Source organism: Podarcis cretensis (genome assembly GCF_951804945.1).
Source record: "Podarcis cretensis genome assembly, chromosome: 15".
NCBI classification, from domain to species: domain Eukaryota; kingdom Metazoa; phylum Chordata; class Lepidosauria; order Squamata; family Lacertidae; genus Podarcis; species Podarcis cretensis.
Window position 1 is genome coordinate 33,911,747 of NC_137185.1, and position 22,412 is coordinate 33,934,158.

General features: G+C 42.4%; 1 protein-coding gene and 1 long non-coding RNA gene across 2 annotated transcripts in view; one reads left to right on the forward strand and one right to left on the reverse strand.

The window, feature by feature from the left end:
• Nucleotides 1–22,412, reverse strand: part of LOC307204003 — a 93,421-nt gene that overhangs the window by 43,891 nt on the left and 27,118 nt on the right. The gene's annotated exons all lie outside the window — the stretch shown is intronic.
• CCDC15 (coiled-coil domain containing 15) lies at nt 556–19,360 on the forward strand. Its single transcript, XM_079956167.1, has 12 exons — nt 556–691; nt 2,253–2,481; nt 3,377–3,526; nt 4,542–4,748; nt 6,316–6,432; nt 8,211–8,366; nt 9,956–10,060; nt 11,836–11,939; nt 15,237–15,503; nt 16,322–16,470; nt 17,913–18,306; nt 18,993–19,360. Exons 2-11 carry the CDS (start codon nt 2,299–2,301, stop codon nt 18,029–18,031), a joined length of 1,557 nt encoding a protein of 518 aa, XP_079812293.1. The 5' UTR covers nt 556–691; nt 2,253–2,298; the 3' UTR covers nt 18,032–18,306; nt 18,993–19,360.

Genomic DNA, 22,412 nt, shown 5'->3' on the forward strand with positions numbered 1-22,412 from the left:
TAAATTAAAATTTCAAAATAAAATAAAATAAAATAAAATAAAATAAAATAAAATAAAATAAAATAAAATAAAATAAAATAAAATAAAATAAAATAAAATAAAATAAAATAAAATAAAAGGTGCATTGGTATGGCAAGCCGTCCTGAAAACGGAACGGCCCGTGCCAACTTCCCTCCACCAAGCAACCAGCAAGGCCCCAAGGCACCTCACACTGAAGGACCAAGTGCCAGGCGGACGCGACCACCCCTTAAGGGGCGTGGCCAATTCCAAGGAGGCGCGTCGAAATTCCAAAGTTCTAAAAGGGGGCGCGTCGCAAACCATGACGTCGGAGCCGCTTCTGTTTCCGGATTGGTTGCCTGTAAAAGGTGCAGGCGGGGCCAAAACTCTGCCGAGGCGGAAGCGGCGTTTTTTAAAAAAAGGACGGTTTGGGAGGGGAAGAAGAAGGCAGGGAGTTCTGGCAGCCCGCTTCCGGTTGGGGAAGAGTTTTGCTCCGGGCCGGCCGGAAGGAGAGGCGAGGCCTGAAGCAGTTGCCATGGCGACAGCGGGCGGTCGGCGGTGAGGGCAGGTACGCGGGTGGGGACGGAGGGAGTTGCTATGACAACGGCGGAGGCAGTTTTCCGGGATGCTGTGGGGAGAAGCGGAGGGGCGCGAAACGTCCCGCAAGGAGCCTCGGTCCCCGGGCGAAGTTCTGGTAACGCGATTTCCTTGGAGATGGGAAGAGCTTAAAGCTACTTTTCTTCTTCTTCTTTTAAAAAAGAAAAGTTAAAGCAGTTTTGTATACAAAGATGTTGAAAGCATAGGCTTAACCCTGGCAGACATAAGGACCCTGTTTTAGTTCCGTTCTGTGGAAAAGCTCCTAGTGTTGAAGAAGCCTCCGCCAAAGGAAGCAGGAGTAAGCTAACGTGCCTTTTCCCCTCCCATTTTCGTCTTTTCGCTTTTGTGATCTAGCTAGTTGGCAACCCCTAGCAGCAGGGGTGGCGCTGTGGGTTAAAGCCTCAGCGCCTAGGGCTTGCCGATCGAAAGGTCGGCGGTTCGAATCCCTGCGGCGGGGTGCGCTCCTGCTGCTCGGTCCCAGCGCCTGCCAACCTAGCAGTTCGAAAGCACCTCCGGGTGCAAGTAGATAAATAGGGACCGCTTACCAGCGGGAAGGTAAACGGCGTTTCCGTGTGCGGCTCTGGCTCGCCAGAGCAGCGATGTCACGCTGGCCACGTGACCCGGAAGTGTCTCCGGACAGCGCTGGCCCCTGGCCTCTTAAGTGAGATGGGCGCACAACCCCAGAGTCTGTCAAGACTGGCCCGTACGGGCAGGGGTACCTTTACCTTTACCTTTTAGCAGCAGATCAGCCTTACCTCTAAAGTTGCCTGTCATCACGAAAAACTCTTAGGAACATTTTGCGAAAGAAGAAATCAACTCCTTTTTTTTTCTTTTTTCTTTTTTGAGTTTTGATATTTTATAGAGGGAGGAAGCCAAACATGTAAAAAGCAGGGTTCTATATAAGAGGGTTAAAGCATAAGTGTGCACGAATTAAGGTTATTAAAAGCAATAGTTTTTTTTTTTGTTTTTTTTTTTAAGGTAGCAAAATTACCTTGTCTCTTCAGGAGAGTTGTCCACTTCTTGTGTTTGCTCCTATAAGCTCTTCCTTAAACAGCAGTTTGATCTTCAGTAATGATCAGGTCTTCTCAACCCCACATTGCTTAGTGATTGTAGTTAACTTGTTTATAAACTTATACATTGTTCATAAACAATTGCATATAAATTGCTTAAATCAAAATCTGGAGAAGCTTCACCAGTTGATTTTTTTGAAGATCAAAACTCTGTTAAAGAAACACAAGCTGGGCTAGGCTGGGTTGTTTTTTTTCATCCCAGTTGGTGACCCCAATTGAGGGATGAAGAATGCATGACCTTCTAGACCGTTTTAGGTACGTCCAATATAGGCACAACTGCACACTCACGCATTGCTCCAAAGATGGAAGTGACCTGAAAACATCACAAAAGGGGCAGGGCAGGGATGGAACAGGGTGTTTGCAGGCTTTTTCAATGGGTGACCCGGGACGTGACCCCCCCCCCCATGCAAATGGGGAGTTGCATATATAAAACTGCCATGGTCTCTGGGTTTCGTGGTAGTTGAAAGTCCAACAACATATGGAGGGCCACAGGTCTATCTCCCCTGCCCTATTTGAACATCTTGACTTGGTGGTGGTGTGCTAGTGCAACTAAAAGCTGATCTTGAGCCCAGTCTTGTATTTCAACAGAGACTCCTTCCAGACACCCCTGATTTGAAGTTACTCTGTTGCTGAGATGCTACCTTCCAAGAAGCAGCAGCAGCAGCATCCCTGGAGATCTACTGAGGAAAAAGTGAGGCCTCAGTCAGCAGCAGCGAACTGGAACGTGTTAGCAGAGAGGACGCAGCATGTGGTAGCTGTTGGAGCTTGGGTGGAGAGTGCCCAAGATGATGCAGAGCAAGAAGAGAACACAGTTTTTGTAAGTACTAAGAAAGGAAACCCCATATGCAACAGTATTTTTGAACTTTCCAAAGCATCATTTTCTGAAGTACAATATTTTCTACTGAGCAGGATCAGTGGCCATCTAGCCCAATGCTATCTTCTCCAGCTGGCAAACTCTCTAGAGCTGCTGCTGGTGGGGCTGTTGAAGGAGGAACTACAGATTGTCAGAATTGTATTTGCTATCTGAGAATGTTAACAAAGCCTCATATTTGTAATATAATTTGTAATGTCTGTGTTTGTTTTTTTTAAAAAAATTTCTTGAAATCTAGGTTATATAATTATGTTACAAACCCAGCTTCTATTCTTGCATAACTTGTTGGTGATATGCCATTCCCTTTCTGAATAATTTTCTTAAACCAGAGGCAGGCATATTTGAATCTTGGGTGATCGTGGTCTCCCTTTAAACACACACACACACACACACACAAACATACACATCCTACTGTCTGCCAGTGGCCTGGTTTACATGTAATGCTAAGCCAAACCATTGCTTAGTATGAACAAGCAAGAGCAAAAATTGTGACTTCTTCACTCTTTCCTTGGCCATGCTACCTGCAGCTAAGCCATAGATTGCCTTAGCATTAACATGGGATCTGGGCCAGTGTATTAAAAGTTCCAAGCAAGACTGAATTCTTGGGATCTAGTAACATTTAAGGAATACCTAATCTGTGCAAGGTGATGCTAAGACTCCATTTTTTGTTAAAACCGTAAGAAGTGCATTGTGGGATCAGACCAATTTCTATCTAGTTCAGCATTATTTGCAAGAATCCCACCAACTAGATGCTCTATGCAAAATTGGCTAGTGGTTCACGGATGAACTTTAGTTTACCTTCCACCCACTCTTGGTTTCAACAATCTTCAATCTTCTTTAGACTGCAGCAGCTCAAATTGAAGAAGCATACAAAGAACAAAGAAAAGAAAAAGAGAGGCTTCTGAAACGCTTTCAAGAGGAGGTGAAGCACAGGGTGAACCAGCACATCAAGATGAGGAGAAAACACCAGCTTCAGAAGTCCTATGAAGCAGTAAGACAGTGTCTCCTTATATCTGTTTCTTTTGTTAACTACACCTGTAGGCCCTTTCCTTGCAAGTAACATTGTTTTATAAGTAGAAGCCCATGTCCAATGGAAAAGAGTATTAATTTGGTTTTAGGATTTGTGGTGATAACTTGCATCATGATGTTCCAAGCTGTGGCGTTCCATTAATCTAGGGCCCATAGCCCCTGACATCAGAGGAGCGCAACCTTTTTTCCTGTCAAGGACCACATTCCCTCAGGTGCCATCTATCGAGGGCTGTATGGCATTGCTGATGAGAGGAGCCAGAGACAAAAGTGTTCTGGATTAAATAATCCAGAATAAAGACTACCCTGAATGGAATCATTCATAAATGAGCACAAGGAGGATTTTTATAAAAGTACAGCAAACTAATGCGGCTACTGGTCAGAAAAGCAAGTAGAAGTAATTTCTTTCTGGCTTCCAGACAATTTTTTCTCCTAGCCATGTAGTCAGTACAAAGTTAAATATGAATAACTTACAGAAAATAAATAAAATAAAGTGCTGTCCTTCCAAATTGCTCCAAAACAACATAGGAAGAGGTGGAAAATATTTTTAAAGGTCGATAAAAATAAGGAGCAAACAGGAAGGGATTTTTATGGCATGAAATAATGGGACAGCTTCAGGGGGTATTGGAGACCACATAAAAAGAGTTTGGGGGCACAGGTTGCCCCTGTGCAGACCTGCTCAGTTTCAGCATTTTTTGGTCTTATTTGCCTTCAGACCACACCTTGGAACATCTCTCAAGTATGCTCACTTCTGGTTTCCCATTTTACTTTATCACCAGATAGGAAAATAACAAGTTGATATCAGTCTTAGAATCACTAGAATCCACTGTAAATGAAAAAGATAAAGAGGTATGACCTTTGAGGTCAGTTTTATCACGTCAAACCCTTTAAATGACTATCATTCCTCATAACAGCAGTAAGCTAGGATGTGTCTACCGTCTTCTTATTACTCTGTTGTTCTTTACCTTTTTCTTCTGCAGGCTCTTAAAGAAAGCTCTGTTGTGATACGATTTTCATATTCCGCATTACAATTGACCCCCAAGAAAAGCACGTGTCTGTACAGACATAACACCGATTCTGCTATCTGTAGTACTGGTAATAAAATCAACTCTGTGCAGAGGCCTGATTACGAGGGGGACTTGGAAGAAAAGGTCCTAAATGTTCAGTTTTCAGAGCATGCTAAAACTGTGAGTGTTTTCTCGCCATATCAACCATTCGCTCTGTTGAGTTTTGTGGGCATTTTAACCTTAAGTCTCATTGGTATATGATGCCTCAAATCTTAAGTATCCGATAAATAGTCAGCAAATGTATTTTACTGATGCAAAACTGATATATACATAACTTTTATTTGCACCTGGATAATAATAATAATAATAATAATAATGTGAGATATATGCAGAAATACTTGTATTGCTCAGGGAAGACAATTCATACTTGCACAACAGACACATGAAGTACAGGATCTTGGCTTTTGTGGCTACAGGCTACATGATTGAAAACATTCAAAATGAAATGAAAGTTCTGGTAGAGATAACCCTAAGCAGAGATTCACATGCGTACGTACTGTGCTACTTACTCACCCACTGATGAGCACATTTACATGAGTCAATACATATTGTGTAGCACTGATAATGCACCATGAGAAGAAAGCCTTATCAGTGCTTTCATAGCATGTTATTGGGGTTCTGCAGTTCATTGCAAGACAAAGATCCATTAGGGAGTAGAACATGGGGTCCTTGGTTGCGGACTTTAATACTTGTAGCATGCTGCTCAGAGAGGCCTGCTTGAATCTGTTCCAGAATTATTTTAATGCTTTGTCCCCCAGACACCATTTTTTACACAGACTTTCCAAGCTGCACAACAAGCTCAAATCTGCAAGTACATATTTTCTATCTAGCTCTTCTTGACTTAACAAAACAAAATACTAAATCTTCATTAGGCTGTTGAAAAAACAAAAAGCACTTCCAAAAATCAATACTTTCTATTATTAGGCCATCTGTTTTTGAATAAGATAAAAATAAAAGAGCAGTCTAGTACCAGCCTGCTTATAATTCTTGATTATGTGAGTAGTATTTTTAATAATAAAAACAACAACAACGTATTTATTATTTATACCCCACCCATCTGGGCGGCTGCCAACTGAATATTAAAAACAATACAGCATCAGACACTAAAAACTTCCCTAAACAGGGCCGCCTTCAGTTGTCTTTTAAAAGTAAAATAATTGCTTATTGCCTTGATGTCTGATGGGAGGGCATTCCACAGGGCAGGTGCCACTACTGAGAAGGCCCTCTGCCTGGTTCCCTGGAACCTCACTTTTTGCAGTGAGGGAACTGGCACAAGGCCTCAGCGCTGGGCCTCAGTGTCTGGGCTGGATGATGGGGGTGGAGACGCTCCTTCAGGTATACAGGACCGAGGCCGTTTAGGGCTTTAAAGGTCAGCACCAACACTTTGAATTGTGCTTGGAAGCATACTGGGAGCCAATGAAGATCTTTCAGAACCGGTGTTATATGGTCCACTCCCAGTCACCAGTCTAGCTGCCGCATTCTGAATTAATTGCAGTTTCCGAGTCACCTTCAAAGGTAGCCCCACGTAAAGCGCATTTCAGTAGTCCAAGCAGGAAATAACTAGAGCATGCACCACTCTGGCAAGACAGTCTGTGGGCAGGTAGGGTCTCAGCCTGTGTACCAGATGGTGCTGGTAGACAGCTGCCCTGGACACAGAATTAACCTGCGCCTATTTTCTGTTTCATAGGTAAGAAAAACTGTGCAACAGGTCCGTCACAGGCTGGCTTCCCGGAAATCTGTGTCAGAAAGTGATCCTGCTCCAGAACTTCCAGGAGGTGCTTGGGAGAGCCATCTGAGCGTACAGGTGACAACTAGAGAAAATACTCTCTATTTTGGTACATTTTGCAATATCATCTTTACCTACTTGGCTAGCTGTGAAGCATGATTGAGGCTGCAGTCCTTCATACAATTATCTGGGAGTAATTGTAAATAGACAAGTATATGTAATCTCTGAGTTTCAACTTACCAGTTTAATTTTTCAGTTCCTGCTCTATGCTTCTGGGTTCTCTGCCATGCTAATCTTCTTCAGTGCCCTCAGACATACCAACAGAGGAAGCTGATTTTGTGATAAATGAAGAATGAGTTGGATTCTACCACTTCTGCATCTTTAGCATAACTATGCATTAAGATCATAGGGCCAGTATTTCTAAAGCCTTATGTAGCTTTCCTAATACTAATAAACTTTCTGTTTAAAAACGTAATTGTTCATAATCTCAAAGTAATACCAGCCCAGAGGACAAGGAGTGCAGGTTTTCATTCAGACAAAGAGATGTATTTAAAGCTTGCTATTGGGTGACTTTAGCTAGGTGAGTTCACACAGTCCACTTAATGTGATACCAAATGTGTATTTAGCCTTATCTCCTATTAGGTAATTGCCTGAAGTGATGAGAACATGATCTTATGATAGCTTATCTAGCTGTTTACAACATCAAGCAATCAGGTGAAAGTTGTAGCTCTTATGTGGGCAACTTACCCTGTTAAGAGTGATGTTTTGCCATTTTGTGAAAATGTCTGTGTGGCAGTGGCATGACCCAACTTAGGCAATGCCAAATCCCTATGAATCAGAAGGGAAATTCATCTGTGATTTAAGGCACAGCATAGGCATAAAAGGTGAACTAAACCCTTCTTTCAAGCATATTTTTTACTAGCAAGGAGGTTTTTTAATGGCAGATTTCTCCTGTAGCATTATTTCCCCTTCAGAGTTCAGCTGGGGTGGGGGGACTTTGTTCTCTTAAGGCTGTTTTGCGGGAGGATTTTTGGAGGTGGTGCAAATGATTTATGTGTCCCTGACACATGGATCTGCCAATATCCCGGTCCAGTTCACATACCACATTAAACAAAGCAAGCCTGTCTGGCTTGTTGGGTCATCTGAATTGGAATTAGTGGTTGATTTCCTTGGACTCTGGCTTGCTTCGTCTGTGGCACAGCAGGAGCAGGGGAGAGTACTGCAATAATAATAATAATAATAATAATAATAATAATTATTTATTATTTATACCCCGCCCATCTGGCTGAGTTTCCCCAGCCACTCTGGGCAGCTCTCAATCAAATGTTAAAAACAGTACAGCATTAAATATTAAAAACTTCCCTGAACAGGGCTGCCTTCAGATGTCTTTTAAAGATAGGATAGCTGCTTATTTCCTTCACATCTGCTGGGAGGGTGTTCCACAGGGTGGGTGCCACTACCGAGAAGGCCCTCTGTCTGGTTCCCTGTAACCTCACTTCTCGCAATGAGGGAACTGCCAGAAGGCCCTCGGCGCTGGACCTCAGTGTCCAGGCTGAACGATGGGGGTGGAGACGTAGGAACGTTTTGAGCATGCTGCTCGCTCACTACACTGGTTTAATATGACATGTGAACCAAGCTGCTGTGTCTCAAGACTGGGGTAGGATTTCTGAAGAGTAGACCATCTCCCCTGTTTGGTTTGTGTATTTATTTTGAATATTACATGTACCAATTTTCAAATGAAAACTCTCTTAAGTGGCTAACACAGTGCAAAATGACTTACACGTTTCAGTAAAGCCATTCAGTTTCGGCAGGCTCATGTAACAGGCTTTTGAAATAAGGTCTTCAACTTTGTTTAGAACCCAGCATCTCCCAAGACAATTCCCGGCAACGCAGAAGAGGGTGACAGAGGCGAGTTTCTTCTTGTGGGACACCATGACCTTCCAGCTGAACTTCAAGGGCAGGAACAACAACAGCGGAACAAAGACTCATACTATACAGTGCAGTTTCAGAAAGTAAGATTTCTCCAATGCCGGTCTTGCAGCTGATGTTAGCTGTACTAGTTGTGTGTTCAGAAGAGACACTTGCTTTAGGAGAGTATTGCCCTTGCTGTTCTCCTATTTCCTTGTGTGAGAGCCTGTGAAATTGAAGGAGAGGAAGACAATTGAACTCATTCTCATGGCATTCATGAGATTTCCTATGTCTTCCTAGCTGCTTGCTTTCCTATAGTTTGCTAAACTAATTTTGAACCGCTCTTTATCGCAGGGATGAGGAACCTGTGGCCATCCAGGTGTAGCTTGATTCCAACTCCCACCAGCCCCAGCCAGCATGGCTCGTAGAAAGGGATGCTGGGGATTGGAGTCCCAACATCAGGAGGACACAAGTTTCTCACCCCTTCTTTATAGGACAGTGTAACAATAAAAACCCTGGAATATTGGGTTGGGTATATACTGTGGGATGTATTATTACTAGAGCAGTCAACTACAACATTTTCTTGCTGCCTAGAATGGACACACAGGGGAATGTGGCTCCAGACAGGGAGGATATCCTGTCCTCCCTGCTCTGGAGCTTCTTCCCCCTGTGTGTGACCAGGTAGATAGGCATGACCCTAGCTGACCAGATAAAAGGGTTGGCCATGCAACCATCTCTCTTTGGGACTCTTATTCTCTTACTCTTGGACTCTCAGCCAGCACATGGCTCAACCTTCACATAGGATGGAGCCCACAAGCCAAAATCTGAGATGTAGCTCAGACTTCTTTTCACTGTAACCACAAGAAAAACTTTATTCTTATTTTTAAATAAGACTGTGTTGTTGTATTATTATTTTAAGAGGGAAATAAAGGGGAAACTTACCAGGAACAATCCAGACTGGACAAGCCAGACTGAATTGCTTAATTAAAGGATTCTAATGAACCATCAACTTGCTTCCAGTAAGTTGCAAAGGGAATGTGCTCTGCTGCTTACTCACTAGCGTGAGTGAGGAGGGATAATATCAAAACAATATATCCTCTCCCACCTTCCTTAACATTCCCACATATACTTGATACATTGCAATGGTTCTTTAAACATTTACAGTCTACTAAACTATGTTTATAATATTAATGCCCCATTCTTTTATGGGTTGCTCATAAAATGGACCAATAAGATTCATGCCTTCTTCCAGACTACTTACTGGACTCAAAAAAACCTAAAATACTGCACCAGAAATTTAGAATGTTACATCAAACATGGAATATATTTTTTTCCAAAGCTGAACAGTTTAAAGTCCCATTGACATCCATGAGAAAATTAAGCAGATGCATGAACCTTTCCAGTGAACACCAGTGAAACAAAAAACTGCTTTGCTGTGGCTGGATTGTGTCCATTGCTGGGTTTTATATCAATATCTTTCTAGATAAATACAAAGTCTAAAAGAGGAGAAGGGCTATATGTTAAAACTTCAGAGGAAGCCTTTTATGTATTTTAATATTTTGTTGATATAAACAAATTATTATTATTATTATTATTATTATTATTATTATTATTATTAATTATTAATTATTATTATTTATTGTATGTGTGTCAAAAGGTAAGAAGTTAGCTACTTGCTCTTATTTCCTTGTAGGGTAATAATGAGATACTGAAAAGTACCTATCCCACAGCTGGCAATGAACCTCGAGATGCCAGGATACTCTGGTCTGGAACAGAGAAAGAAGAATCAAAGAAGCAGGTATATAGTCTTGTATTCACCTTGCAAATGAATTTTCATGAGGAAACAATGCAAGGCTGTGGTGACAGCAGTTGTGATCCTCTGCCTCTCTGCTTACGTTTTAAGGGATATGGGATATTTTAATGCTGAGAGTCAATTGTGTGCGTGTGCACATGCACACACACATGCCATCATTATAAAAATATGGCTGCCACTGGTTATAGCTGGGCAGAGAAATCAAGCCCCCCAATTTACTGTACTGGGAGGAGATGGAGGTATCCCTCTGCTTGCCTTCTTAGGCAGGGGAGTTCTACTGATGGCAGGAGAGAGTCCCATTGCCCCTGCCCCAAAGGCAGAAGCTTGTTGCTGTGGTAGCAAGCGGAAACCACTGAAATGGGGTGTTTTGGGGGAGTTGAGGGAGCTGATCTGGGCCAACACACTTTCTGTTGGATTCAGAAATGTTCCAGCTGCTCTCAGGTGATGGTAGACAGCCCAATCGGTGCCTCTTTGCTGCACCAGCCTGAGAGCTGGCTTAGCAAAGAGACATTCCCCCCCCTTCATTTTCTCTCCCTCCCTCAGCCTTCCTATGGTGGGCTTTGGGTGGTGATGTGGCTATGCTGCTTCATTAAGCCCTGCTGCCACATCCTAAATTACTGGGACTTAGGCCCAGGATGCTGCTAAAGAGGTGTAAGTAGGGGGAAAGGGAGAGGCAAAGACAGTTCACACTTCTGCTATTTCCTAGCAGCTGCTTAGCGGACAAATGGTAAAATTTCCTAGCTGGATTCACTATAATAAATCTCTAGTGCTGCCAGAATTCAAACGTGGAGTTGCTTAAGTGCTGCCTCCTGTACTTAACGTACCAAAACCATTTAAAAGGCAATTTTGGTACTACGTCTTTTATAAAACATCTCCAGAGCAGGCAATATAAATAAATAGAGATGCATTTCTGGTTTGGGACTTCAAGTGAGATATGAGCAACTGGCAGAGTGTGTGTTCTTTAAAACCCAAGGGCAAAATTGAGAATAAAACAGGCATTAGAACGTTAAACTTTCATAAATGGGGAGTCAGAGCAAAATACGGAGTTGTGATTTAAATGCTGGCCAGCAGAGGGAAACCTGGTTCAGGGGGTCTTTGTAACTGAACCACTTCAATAAATTGTAATACCTTGACTGTAGTTGCAGAATGCTGCCACTTTATTGAGCTCTGTAAATACACTTGTGGGGACACGCACCAAAAAATTCTTATTAAAAAAAATAAGAGTATGTGTTATGATAGATCTTGTACAGGAAGAGCCCTGGCAGCCGCTTCTCTAGATTGGCATTTTGCCCTTTTAAGATCCCGGGGTATTCGTAACATGTACTCCTAAATTCTAGATTATTTAATCCAGAAAAAGTGAATCCCTACTTTCTGGAATCTCGGTTTTGTTTGTTAAAGTAATGATAAAGTACCCGGTGCTTCCTTGTCACTGCAAAAATGAAGGAACAAACACAGTTCCCGCTAGCAGATGGGCAACCTAGTAGATGTGACTCGAAAGCACAAAGAGAAAGGGAGGACACTGTGAAAATAAGTGCATTAAAAAGAATGAATTCTTCACTGATGTAAACGTTCTGTGAGTAGACGGAATAGCTACTGACGGAGAGAATTCAGGCAGAGAGGGAGCTAAATGGCAGTGAGACCAAGCCTCCCTCTCGGTTGCAGCCAGGTGGAATGGTTGCTAATAGTTCTCTGTATAGCAGCTGGGGCATGGTAAGTCTGCCGCGTCCACTACTGCTCTGAAATGCGTCTTTTTTCTGTAGCGCCAAGGCCAGTACCTGAGATACAGGCGCCTCTTCATGGATATTGAAAGAGAACAAGTAAAGGAGCAGCAAAGGCAGAAGGAGTGGCAGAGAAAAATGGAGAAGTACGTGTTCCACACATGACCATCTTTTTGCTCTCAGTTTATTAGGGCCATATCATGACATGAAGCCATGAAGTCACTGGAAACCATAAACCTCTTTTTGCTGTTAAGATAAAAAGGGTGAAAGTGCCAAAAGATAAAATAATTTTTATAATTAATTAGAGCCTCTTCAAATGCATCCAGGTGGATTCCTTCAGTCTCCTCATAGTATAGAGATCATGCAAGGAAAATGCACCTTGAGTCAGCTGTGTTTTCGATAACACATGAAGAATCTTGTATTTCCATGACAGATTTATGCTTATTTGTTTCAGTTTGCTAACTGGGTGGGGAGGAGTTAGTTATCTTGTTTATAATTATTTAGGATAAGGTTGGCCTGCCGTTACTCCCATGGCTTTTATAGATGAAAATTTTACTATGATGCAGTAAAGTTTGTTCAAATATTGAATATTAAGGAAATTGCTGCAGTGGGGAGAGACGTGTCAAATGAGATTATTTTCCTTCAGCAGCATGACTTTGTTAAGTAAATATTTTTACTTTCTTGTGCCTTTCCTCTCTATTCGAATAGCTTTGATTTAGTAAGTTGGCAGCAGAGGGACTCTGCTCATTCAGACAAAATTCCATATAGTTCAGCCTGCTGTTTTCAGTCACCATCCAGGTGTCTCTGGGAAGTCCACAAGCAGGGCATTAGGCCTCATCCACTTGTCCCCAGCATACTGCTGAGTGTGGAAGTTCCATTTAGCACTTATGGATAATAACTGCTTTGATGGAGCTTTTAAAGCCGTTTATAATTTAAAGTGAATAAAGAAGTAGCAGCTCCTATGCAGAACACCCTGCTATGGGAGATTACATTGGCTCCCTGTTTGCAACTAATCCAGCTTGCTTGAAAATGTTTGCTTTTCAGTCACCTTTCGGGGGGTTTTGGCATAGGTTTTTTGAGGGTTATTTGTCACTGGTGATTTATTGAAGATATGCATAATATAAATGTTATTTATGAATTAAACAAATAATTAGTTCAAAAATCGACTTGTGCAGGTTTATTAATATTACTTGCTTATTGCTCTTTCTCAGGATTCAAAAACATCACAGTCAACCTTAAACCAGTTCTGTAAGGTTAGACCAGAATTTCCCAAATTTAGGTCTCTAGCTGTTTTGGGACTACAACTCACATTATCCATAGCTGGCAGGACCAGTGGCCAGGGATGATGGGAATTGTAGTCTAAAAACAACTAGAGACCCAAGTTTGGGAAACCCTGAGTTAGACCAGTAGTCTTCCTAATTTGCAGATATTAGGTGCTCTGTGTGTGTCTTTCCTAAGACCGCCTAGTGAGTTCATGGCTAAGTTTTGAAGCAAGGACTTGGTCACTCCTGGATGCTACCATACATGGCCCATATTTTTGCTCTGGAGTACACCTGGTAGAGGTTGAATGTAGACAGGCAAAGTAAGAGGATGGTAGTAACATGTAATGTGTCATGCAGCTCACAGTACAGAAACACATTAGGGACAGTTAATTTTGTTAGAGTTTACCAAGCCTGGACCATTGTTGTTGTTGTTGTTTAGTCGTTTAGTCGTGTCCGACTCTTCGTTACCCCATGGACCAGAGAACGCCAGGCACTCCTGTCCTCCACTGCACCCCGCAGCTTGGTCAGACTCATGCTGGTAACCTCGAAAACACTATCCAACCATCTCGTCCTCTGTCGCCCCCTTCTCCTTGTGCCCTCCATCTTTCCCAACATCAGGGTCTTCTCCAGGGAGTCTTCTCTTCTCATGAGGTGGCCAAAGTACTGGAGCCTCAGCTTCACAATCTGTCCTTCCAGTGAGCACTCAGGGCTGATTTCCTTCAGAATGGAGAGGTTTGATCTTCTTGCAGTCCATGGGACTCTCAAGAGTCTCCTCCAGCACCATAATTCAAAAGCATCAATTCTTCGGCGATCAGCCTTCTTTATGGTCCAGCTCTCACTTCCATACATCACTACTGGGAAAACCATAGCTTTAACTATACGGACCTTTGTTGGCAAGGTGATGTCTCTGCTTCTCAAGATGCTGTCTAGGCCTGTCATTGCCCTTCTCCCAAGAAGCAGGCGTCTTTTAATTTCATGGCTGCTGTCACCATCTGCAGTGATCATGGAGCCCAAGAAAGTAAAATCTCTCACTGCCTCCATTTCTTCCCCTTCTATTTACCAGGAGGTGATGGGACCAGTAGCCATGATCTTCGTTTTTTTGATGTTGAGCTTCAGACCATATTTTGCACTCTCCTCTTTCACCCTCAATAAAAGGTTCTTTAATTCCTCCTCACTTTCTGCCATCAAGGTTGTGTCATCTGCATATCTGAGGTTGTTGATATTTCTTCCGGCAATTTTAATTCCGGCTAGGGATTCATCCAGCCCAGCCTTTCGCATGATGAATTCTGCATATAAGTTAAATAAGCAGGGAGACAAAATGCAGCCTTGTCGTACTCCTTTCCCAATTTTGAACCAGTCAGTTGTTCCATATCCAGTTCTAACTGTAGCTTCTTGTCCCACATAGAGATTTCTCAGGAGACAGATGAGGTGATCAGGCACTCCCATTTCTTTAAGAACTTGCCATAGTTTGCCATGGTCGACACAGTCAAAGGCTTTTGCATAGTCAATGAAGCAGAAGTAAATGTCTTTCTGGAACTCTCTAGCTTTCTCCATAATCCAGCGCATGTTTGCAATTTGGTCTCTGGTTCCTCTGCCTCTTCTAAATCCAGCTTGCACTTCTGGGAGTTCTCGGTCCACATACTGCTTGAGCCTTCCTTGTAGAATTTTAAGCATAACCTTGCTAGCGTGAGAAATTAGTGCAATTGTGCGATAGTTGGAGCATTCTTTGGCACTGCCCTTCTTTGGGATTGGGATGTAGACTGATCTTCTCCAATCTTCTGGCCACTGCTGAGTTTTCCAAACTTGCTGGAAAATTTAAATTTTATTTAAAATTTTAAAAGATGATGCTGTTAAGCCTGGACCATGCTGGAGCCAAAGGAAAGTCTGATTGAATTTTAACCAGTGTTTACCATCTTATAATTATTCCACACAGGAATGTAACAGCAGAACTGAGAATGTTGTTCTAATTCAGGCATCCCCAAACTCGGCCCTCCAGATGTTTTGGGACTACAACTCCCATCATCCTTAGCTAACAGGACCAGTGGTCAGGGATGATGGGAATTGTAGTCCCAAAACATCTGGAGGGCCGAGTTTGGGGGTGCCTGTTCTAATTCTTATGCCTGCGCTATATAGCGTGTGATCTTGTGAAAGAATAAATAGAATTACACGTCTTGCCCATAGAATAAAGAAGGAAAAGGAGCTACGACGCCATGCAGAGGAACAGAGGATGCAGGAGAGACAGAGAGTACAAGAGAGGCACTATGACAATGAACCGCGGATACAGGAGACATACCAGGCAGGGGAACTGAAGATACAAGAGAAGGCCTCCCAAGGAGATGTTAATGCCAAAGGGAAAGCTTATGAAAAACTGGAACATCTTAAACTAGGGGATATGCTGGAGAAGAAAAAGGTAGCAGAAAGGCAACAGAGAAATAAAGAATATTCAAGGTGAGCTGAAATATTCGAGGGCGGCTTTGTTTCTCTTCCTAAAATCCCAGCTGCAGCAACTGAGAGCACATTCTACAGACCAAATGCCCATCTAGTTCAGCATCTCTTTCCCCACAATGGGAAACCAGTACACTGTGCTGACAAGAACCCTTCCTTCCCTTGTTTGTCCCCAGCAGCTATATTCAGAGGGAGGCCGTACTGACAAGGACCACCACCAGCAAAGATAGCTGAACTCCAGTAGACCCCAGGTGTTCCTGAGAGCTAGGTACTATGTGGTCAGTCACACTGCAACATCAGCCAACATCCCCACAAGTCATCAGAGCAAATGCAGCAGCTCTTGGCAACCAGCAAAGCCACTGCAATGGCTGCGGCCAATCGCAGCCAACCACCAAAGTTAGTGGTGGTTACAGGGCTATGTGGCCATGTGAGGCAATGCAGTGCTCATGGACTTCAATGAACCCAGGTGCCTGCTCCCCATATTCATTTGGGCAACCTAATTGCAAGGCCTAATAATTGGCCAGTCCATAAGGGATTCATATGCCATCAGTCACCAACACACATACAAAACACTCATTAGGGAGGTTAGGCTGCCCTCATCCCTGAATACCCATAGGCAGGCAGTGAAAGCATTTTTTTACAGTTCTTCATTAAAAATTGAGTGTTTTGACTCGGCTCTTTTTCTTTCATGCATCAATCCTATTATTGTTTAAACTGGCTTTGCTTTGTGTTGGTAAACCACTTTGGGGGCCCTTTTCAGGGCCAAAAGTCTGTTTTTAATAGATGAAAGTAAGGGTGTTTTTGTGTGCATTTTGTTTCAGATATGTAGAAGCATTACGAGCCCAGATGCGAGAGAAGATCAAAATGTATAATATCAGCTTGCCTCTGCTGTGCTTCTGTGGGACAGATTTCTGGGACTCTCATCCTGATAGCTGCGCCAACAATTGTGTGTTCTACAAAAATCACAAAGGTACAAGGTTTTCTGACATTCTTTATCACTGGCATCTGTTGCTCCTCCCGGCAGCTGTTTAGCATTCCTCATGTGGAAGAGGATACCAGCGTATTTTGAAACACCTAGTGCCTAGCAGAGTAGGTTGCGGTCTCATGAAAGACAGAAATGGCAGTGGATTTTTAATCAGATACCAGCTGGAAATTATTCTGAAGGACTCTGCTTAAGCATCCATCCCATGGCATTTTCTTTTCAACTATCCTTTTCTCTTTGTAGTTTCCATATAGGGAATACTTTGGGGTATTCCATTAGCCCTGCTCAAGCTACAGAACATCTTAGTTCTGTGAGTAGAAGGGCTTTGAGACTAGGCTGCAGTGGCTGGTAAGCATCTAATGTTGCCATTCACATTGTTTTTACTAGTAAGCCTGTGGTTGGACATAGACAGTGGTAACTCGGTTTTCAAACATCTCCATTTACAAACGTTTTGGTTTTTGAACGCCGTAAACCCGGAAGTAAATGCTTCGGTTTTCAAACACTTTTCAGAAGTCGAACATGCCACACGGCTTCCATATTGAGTTTTCCGTAAATAAATGCTTCGGTTTTTGAACGTTTCAGAACTTGAACGGTCTTCCAGAACGGATTATGTTTGAAAACCAAGGTACCACTATACTGGATCCACAAATATGCATTCTAAGCCAAGACTCTTCTGCCAAGGCTGCAATGTAGCAGCGCTTGCGTATGCCTTTTAGCTTGTTCTGAAACTTTAAACTATTTCCCCAAGCTGTTCTCTTCCTAGCAACTGCATCTCTGAGCAGTCATGCTAAAAACTTGCCTCCTGCTCAGTGGCGCTGTGGCAGTTCCCATGGATCCTGTGAATGTTCTTCACGTTGGGAGACACATCTTGGTCAAAAGCAAAGGGCTGTCTTCTTTGCTCAATTCCTGATTCAGCAAGTAGCTGTAGAACAATACCGATTCTGAGTTAACTGTATCCAAGTTAACAACATTTACATAAGAGCAGCCCTGGAGAATTAGAGCAAAGGTCCCTTTAGCATCCTGTTCTTCGCAGTGCCTAACAGCTGCATCTGTTTAACCACAAGCAGCATATGAAGGCCACAACACTTCTCCACAGTTGCCTGCTAGTGACTGGTATCTATCTAGTGGCATTTAGTATAGCCATTTTTTTCAGACCTGCCCTCCATGAACTTACCTAAAGCCCTCGATAAGCCAGTGGTCACATCTTGTGGTAATGAATTCCTCAAATCATGGATTGCATGAAAAAATATTTCTGTAGGTACTGAATCCTTGTCCTATATTGTGGGATAGGGTATAGAAGTCATCTACCATCACACTACGTATAATTTTAGAAACCTCTTATCGTGCTTTCTCCATCACCTCCTCCCCACCTCTTCTTTCTTTTTCCCAAGCTTATACCAAAAGCTAATTTTGTTCCATTATTTTTTCAGCTTATGCTCAGGCTCTGCAATCTGTCATCTCATCTTGCAATGTTATTGATGGGGGTTCAAACACAAGACTTGCTGCTCATACATTTGCTACCGTACATGCTCGTGCTAAGAATTCCTGAAAGAGGACTTCGGAATTGGTTCTACCCAACACCCAGGCAGTTCAGTCAAATTGTCTGCAAGTAGGCAAGTCTCACCGCCTCCTGGAGTGTGCCCCAGGTCCTAATAAAAATAAATTGGAAAGGAGTTTTGCCCCAAGGTACTTCCTTTCCATTCTCGTGCCAATACTGTGTGTTTATCTCGTCCTACAAGTTACTAATATGTCAGACACTAAAACCTCATGCATGGAACCTATAATGCGTGCAAAGAGGACTTGGATCAGCCAACCCAGACCTGCGTACTTCTGCATACAGGCATATGCAAGAGTAACTTATTGCACTCCATGGTTCAAGCTTTGCTTTTGATGCTGAGTGAGAAGCTCTGAGGAGAAGCTGTATCTATTTTCTGCCCATTTTACAAGGCTTGCCTCTTCTTTCTTGCTTTTTTCTTAAAAAAGAAAAACTCCAGGCTTTCAGAATGCATATTGTGAAACTGCAATATGCAGAAAGTTTCTTTTTTAAAAAAATAGTATCTATTCAAATTTTAAAGATTACAAAGAGAAAAAATAAAAAACAATAAAAAAATAAAAAGACATAAGAAATACAAACAATTAAAAAAAACAAATCAAACCTTTACATAGCTTTCTTTCCTTTACTTATTTCCTTGACCTCTTCACACCTCCCTTTTTTGTATTCTAGTTCAGTTAGATGTTTCAGCAAATCCTTTCCAGCTTTGTTTTTATCCTAATAATTTATCTTAATATACTGTAATTCTCGTCTTTCACCAATTAAAAAAATCAATTTTAACCTAATCCTTTATATCATTTCTGCTAAAACCACATTACTTCATTCCAACAACCTTCTAACATTCCTTAATTTTGCAATGTTTCTGTAGATAAACTTTAATTTTTTTCCAATCTTCTTCCACCGACTCTTCACCTTGGTCTCGGATTCTGCCAGTCATTTCCGCCAGTTCAATATGGAGGAAGTTTCTAAGAGAAGGTGATAATTCCAAAAGGATAGTTGGTGCTGATAACGATGATTCTTAGCAATGTTTAGATCTGATGAATAAAGAATTTCTGCAAATGTGAATTTTGTGAAAGTATGTGATTCCACATGTTTCTGAAGGTTCTGTTATACCAGAATTTCTATTTGAGTCCATGATTTAGAAACTAAGAGGGCAGACAAGAGTCTTGAAATAGTACAGCTTCCTTTCCCTTTTTGATAAGTTGAATTCCTGTTTCGGGCAGGAACACATCTGGACACATTCTGCTTCTCAAACAGTTCTAAGAAGTGAAACTTTGAAGTCAAGCCTTTAATTGTTGTTTGCAAAAATAACCAAAACATTGTTATAAGATGCCAGGTTGTTTTAATTCATTACCTTCCCAACTGTAAATATTAGTATTTGTAACAAGGAGCATTTTTTTACCTTGCAGGATGATAGTACTCTGGTGTTGACCCATTCCAATAAAAATATTTCCATTTTTCCCCCTTTGGTGTCTACTCTCGGCTGTCCCTTTTGGTCCCTTCTCTGCTGTGACACAACAACCACATATGCAGTGATATGTGAGGAGTACAGTGTGATTGACCTCTGCATGCAGAGTTGTTTTTTTGGGGGGGGGATTGTCATTTTTCCACAATATGTGAATGACTAAGGATAGGGGTTTTTTTCAGGTGCCATATCACTTGCTATTCTACTCCCAGAATTATGTTTGTGTTTGGTGTCCCCTTGCAGTATGTCCAGTTTGGATTCCAGACTTCTTCTATTCAGTGTGGTAGTTCAATGGCTCCCATAACTACTCTGGACACATTACAATAGGTGTGTGATTATTGTCTTCAGGGGCAAAAAAGACTTCTTTGTTGTCAGCTTCTTGCAGAAAGACAGCCATTAGATTTGGCCATGGATTATGCTTTACAGAAGTAAAGTATTTTAGAAAGATGGGTTTGTTTATATTGTCACCTGTATTTTATATTGTTGTACTTTATATTGTCATCTTGATCACAAATTCAAACTGCAATGCCACTTTTCTAAACTTAAACTGTGCCCTTGATGTGAGTGAAGCCTAGACATGCAAGTAATAGAAGTAGATCTGTTTGGTTCAAACAATTACACTTCAGCCAAAAAAAAAAAATAGCAGTAACATGAATGTTACATCAGCATTCTCTTGCACCGTTACTTAGCCCTTTCCTTTTGCTTACTATGATCTGAATTATCTTGGATTTTTTTAAAAAAAGAAAGAAAATGGGTGAGAGATGGAGCCTTCCATTTACTACATCTTTTTAATATTCTCATCAGTGCAGTCATACCTCAGGTTACAGATGCTTCAGGTTGTGTTTTTTCAGGTTACGGACTGCTGAAACCCGGAAGTATCGGAACGGGTTACATCTGGGTTTCGGCAGTCGTGCATGCGCAGAAGCGCTATATCGCTTTTTGCGCATGCGCAGAAGCACCAAATTGCAACCCGCACGTGTGCAGACGCACTGCTACAGGTTGCGAACGTGCATTCCGCACAGATCACGTTCTCGCTGGGGTCAGAAATGAATACGAGTGTACAATCCTATGATTATGATTAAATGGTCGGAGATGTTGGTTTCTGCTCTCTTCACTGTGCAGCGAAAGGCTTGTCACAAGACAATGTTTACATTCCACAGACAGCATTACTGTTGTGTTTCCCACGGGAAAAGGAGGCTGGATGTGACGTACACTGGTTTCCTGTTTTTCACTGTTCTCACAGTGGATTCTCTCCGTGCTTCAGAGGAGAGAGGATGCATTCTTTGCTCCGGCAGAGACAAGATGGTTTTCTGTAATCTACCAGCTTTGAAATGTAAATAAAGCAATATAGAGCATGTTGGCACGTATTCCTCATCATTCCGCTGTGCACTTGGAATCTGCTACAAATCAACAGGAACCTGGTCTTCTGTGCCCACTTCGTCAACAGAGTTGGGGAAAGGAGATTTTGTAGTCCTCTAGATATTGGGACGCATCAGCCCCAGCCAGCATCACCAAACTGCCAGAGATCTGGGCAATGCAACAGCATTTAGAACACGACAGGTTCTCCGTTCCTGTTTTACCTGTGGCACTCCAGAATCTAGCTGACTCCAAAGTCTGGATTCAGATGTGGCCATCCTTAACCTTGGCCCATGGTAAAATGCTTAGATTCTGGTAGAGTATTTCTTGATAGCTACGCTCAAGCGATAAGTGTAGGAAAATCAAAGTTACCTTGAGGACATTGGGACCATGTCGGTTAAACCAGGTGAAGACTATCGGATAGATGTACTAAAAAGACTACATGGCGACAGACGGTGCATAGGATGTGCCTGCATAGTGTAATGAGCCATCTAATAACCTGCACTGCCAGCAAATATGGCTTCATAAATGTTTAGGATTGAGGTATATGGAAAATTCATTCTACAGGGTGTGGGATTTATTGCCCGAGCGTGGTTTTTCCAAGAAATTAGCCTCTCCCCTGTCTCAACTTACCTGAGATAACCTTGCTGGGTGGGGCCTGTGTTTTTCTCTTTCTGTGTAGATGGTCGCTTGATTTGCACATAGTTGACACTAGTAAAAGTTAGACCTTAAACTGCTGGTGAGAATTCGCCAATTACGCAACAAATCCAACAAGGCCCATTTCTTCTGCAGTTGTTTTCTTTTTGGTGGAGAGGCGATTGTTTTGAACCCTACAGCTCTCGTTTGATTGTCCTCTGTATCTGTTGCAACCAACCACAATAAAAGCGGTTCAGGGAAATGGCGAAAAGTGCTGGTGGGACCAATTTAGGTTTACCTTTTTGGAGTGTTTGGATGGTGGCAGCTGCGACAAGCAGGGCGTTTGCACAGCTTATCCTAGTGATTTGACTTGCAGTGATTCTTGGAAGGACACAAATTTGACTATAATTGTACATAGCTCTAGTTACATCTAGAGTGGAGGTCTGTTGCTTACTTTACATGGGGCCACTGCCTGAAAAGTGTTCAGAAACTTCTGCACTGTGAGCTCTGACCAGAGACAGAGGGCAGGGGTTTGGCACATGTTGTTTGTATCTGTTTCTGTAGCTCCCAGTCCATTTCCAGGCCCAACTTAAACTTAACCACATTTTAAAGCTTTTCATCCAGTAGGAAAAGCTTGTCAAAACAATTCAATGTAAAAACAATTCAATGTAGGTACAACTCAATTTCCCCTTCCAGGAGTGCCAACTTGAATAAAATGTTGTGGGGGCCCAGGTAAGCCTCGCCCTGTATAATCGTATCACATGATGCAGTGCACACACACCATTTGAACAGGAATGCCCATCAACTTTGTGGGGGTGGCCCCCTCAAATATTTTTTGTGGGGGTTCAAACCCCCACGGCCCCTAAGAGTTGGCTCCTATGTCCCCTTCCCCTCTGTTACATCAAAATGTGTTTTCAAGTT